The sequence below is a fragment of the Mobula birostris genome, chromosome 8 (genome assembly GCF_030028105.1).
Source record: "Mobula birostris isolate sMobBir1 chromosome 8, sMobBir1.hap1, whole genome shotgun sequence".
NCBI lineage: Eukaryota > Metazoa > Chordata > Chondrichthyes > Myliobatiformes > Myliobatidae > Mobula > Mobula birostris.
This window is the reverse complement of record NC_092377.1, coordinates 129080906-129084552: the sequence shown is the minus strand read 5'-3', so window position 1 is coordinate 129084552 and position 3647 is coordinate 129080906. Positions and strand designations below refer to the sequence as shown.

Genomic DNA, 3647 nt, shown 5'->3' with positions numbered 1-3647 from the left:
CACAACTTGATTTTTAATCTTTTTCTCTACCCTATGCAGTCCATTTATTTTTGTCTGTCCAACATGCTCTTTGTATGTGTCCTAGTTTGGTGCATTTTCTGCAAATTTCACCTTTAAATTTGCACTTAACTACTGAATATGAGCCCCTGCCACACGGTAACACAATTTGATTGGCCAGGCCAGTTTTGGTTTAGACATTGCAATTTTGTTCACACTCACGTTCATTCATGACTGCAACTCAATTGTGTTTGTCTGCTGTTTCTATTGATACAGCTATTTCAACTGCTCTTTTAAATGTAAGTTGCGCTTAGTTAGGAGTCCTTTTTGAATGCTTTCTTGTAAGATTCCACAAACTAAATGATCTCTCAGTGCATCATTATACTCACTACTGAACTGACAATGCTCAGACAACTTCTTCAATTCAGACACATACATTGACACAGCACCCCCCGCCCTTCCTTTTGATTCCACTTACAAAACCTAAAGCATTCTGCAATCAACAATGGCTTCTGTTCTAAATGTTCTTGCATTACTTTCACAATATCAGCAAAGCTAATTTGGCTGGTTTGGTTGAAGCAGTCAAGCTCCTAAGGCTCTTCCACCCAAAGTACTCAGCAAAACTGGTATTTGTTTCTCATTGGCTATTCCATTTGCACGATTAGCTCAGTATACATATTCCAATTATCTGTCATGTAATAAAACATGTCTAACTTTCCAATGTATCCAGCTATTTCTGTTCTTTTCTTATGATTATTATCACCTGGTACTCATTCTCTATGAACCTGTGAATCCTTCTGTAACCTGTCTTTTTTTTAAACTTGTCCACTTTCTCCCCTTGTGGGGAAAAAAATGTGCTGCTTTATTGTACTTGACTGTTTCGCTCTTGCAAAGAAAGAGTGCTGTGCTTTTTTTTAAGCTCAAACATCTCACTGCACTTCAACAGGTAGGTTGTTGTCTGGGTCTTGTTATTAAAGTACCTTGGCACCACTGCTATGTTTTGTACTGAAACTCCAAAACATAAAAAACTAAATGAAAGGAAAACAAGAGAGCCAGGAATGGGAGTCTTAGTTCATTTTCTTTAAGCAAGATGCCAAGTGGTTAAGGCATTGGACTAGCGACCTGAAGGTTGTGAGTTCGAGCCCCAGCCGAGGGAACGTGTTGTGTCCTTGAGCAAGGCACTTCATCACACATTGCTCTGCGACGACACTGGTGCCAAGCTGTATGGGTCCTAATGCCCTTCCCTTGGACAACATTGGTGTGGTGGAGAGGGGAGACTTGCAGCATGGGCACTGCCGGTCTTCCATACAGCCTTGCTCAGGTCTGAGCCCTGGAGAGTGAAGACTTTCCAGGTGCATGTCCATGGTCTCGCAAGACTAATGAATGCCTTAAAGCAAGATGCACACATAGGACATGGTAGTGTCATGATGTATATAATTCACTTATTTTTACATATAATGCATAATGAGTTATATAATTGAACAACAATGGTTAATCAAACAACATATTCACAATATTATTCAAATACTACTAAAATACGAAATACACAATACACCTGTACATTTGCAAATACCTAACCAGTCAATTATATGGCAGCAAATCAATGGGCAGGCAGACATGGTCTAGATGTTTACTTGTTTAAACCAAAGATCAGAATGGGGAAGAAATATGATCTAGGTGACTTTGACTGCAAAATGATTATTGGTGCCAGACCAGGGGGAAGGGGGTGGGCTTGAAATTGCTGATCTCCTGGGATTTTCATGCACAACAGTCTCTAGAGTTTACAGAGAACAGCGAGGGGCAGTTTTGTGAGTGAAAACGCCTTGTTAATGAGAGAGGTCAGACAAGGACGGCCAGACTGATTCAAGCTGACAGGAAGGCAACAGCAACTTAAATAACCACACGTTACAACAGTGGTGTGCTGAAGAGCATCTCTGAACACACAACACATCAAGACTTGGATGGGTACGCAGCAGAAGACCACACTGGGTTCCCTTCCGGTACCTAATGTGTATGCCGAGGTCTCTCTGGTCTCAATCATTCCCAGGGCCCTGCCATTTAACATACAGGTTCTGTCCTGGTTTAACTTCCCGAAGTACAACTCACACTCATCCAAGTTAAACTCCACCTGCCATTTCTCAGCCCACTTCCCCTTAGACAATCTTCTTCACCATCCACCATACTATCAATTCTGATGTAATTGGCAAACTTGGTAAGCACAGCAACTGCACTCTCATCTAAACTGTTAATAAAAGTTGAGTATTGTGTGCAAATCTGGTCACAATATTGATTGAAACAGGAACTAGAGGGCACAACTTAAAGTGAGAGTGGAGAGATTTATAGGAGCCTGAGGGGTGACTTTTTCTCCTTGAAGTTGATGGGTGTATGGAATGACCTGCCAGAGGAAGTGGTTGAAATAGATATATTAACATCATTTAGAGGACACTTGAATAGGTAAAGGATAAGAAAATTCAGTAAATCAGTCTATTATTGTCAAACGTACGGAGATTTAGTGAAAAGCCTGTCTTGCTCACTGTTCATACAGATTGGATCATTACACACTGCATTGGGGTAGAACAAGGTAAATCAATAACAGAACGCAGAATAAAGTGGAGCAGCTACAGAGAAAGAGCAGTGCAGGTAAACAATAAGGTGCAAAGTCATAACAAGGTAGATTATGAGGTCAAGAATCCAATTTATCGTACTAGGGGACCATTGAATAGTCTTATAACTAGGGGTAGAAGCTGGCCTTGAGCCTGGGGATACATGCTTTCAGGCTTTTGTATCTTCTGCCCCATGGGAGAGGGAGAATGTCCAGAGTGGGTGGGGTGGTTATTATGCCAGCTGCTTTACCAAGGCACCGGGAACTGTAGACTTATTTTCAACGCTGCAATTCAATTCCCACGTAAGGATGAACTCCTCTGAGTCTCACTCGCTGTTAATTCTTGCTTGCAGATGTGCCGAGGGTTGTTTTCAACTGGCGGGTCTCCCTCGGAAGGAACCCCAGCTTGCTGAACACACTGACGTATAACAGCGTCCTGCTCAACGAGGGCCTAGGTTATGATCCCACCTTCGGCATCTCCACAGCCCCCGTGGCGGGGGTCTACTCCTTCTCCTTCTCGCTGCTGGGCAGCCGGGTCACAGTGGAGTCGCTCGTACAGCTCATGAGGAACGGGGTGCTCCAGAACTACATCCCGAGCCGGATGGGGCGGTGGCAGCAGCAGACCTCCTCGGGCAGCGCCATCATGCTGCTGGGAGCAGGGGACACGGTGTGGGTGGAGCTCTCCCGGGGCTTTGCCTGGAGCGAGCTGGACTCCCTCAGCTTCCAGGCCGTCCTGCTGAGGAGGACCTGAGGCCCCCCTTCCTCCTGGCCCTGCACAGGCAGGCTCAGGATGGACATGGAGGAAAGTGGGCTTGGAGTATGTTAGGAATCATTGTGGGGTTGTGATATTATGGATAGCATAATTGAGGATGACCTAAAAAGAGAACCAGTCTTCAGGAAACAAACCCTGCATAAAATTAAACTTCCAACTGACACTTTGTGGCTGGTAAAACTAATCACTGGGTGTGGGACATTCTGTATACAGTGCAAGACAATAGATGAATAAACACAAGAGGTTGTAGGAAAATTTGAACAATGCATTCAGAAT

At 44.0% G+C, this 3647-nt stretch overlaps 1 protein-coding gene across 1 annotated transcript; it reads left to right on the top strand.

Annotated features, from left to right (window-relative positions):
• The first annotated feature begins 1958 nt into the window (after nucleotides 1-1958).
• Nucleotides 1959-3647, top strand: LOC140202060 (complement C1q tumor necrosis factor-related protein 3-like). Its single transcript, XM_072266917.1, has 2 exons — nucleotides 1959-1962; nucleotides 2953-3647. The coding sequence occupies exons 1-2, from the start codon at nucleotides 1959-1961 to the stop codon at nucleotides 3348-3350; spliced, it is 402 nt and encodes a 133-aa protein (XP_072123018.1). The 3' UTR covers nucleotides 3351-3647.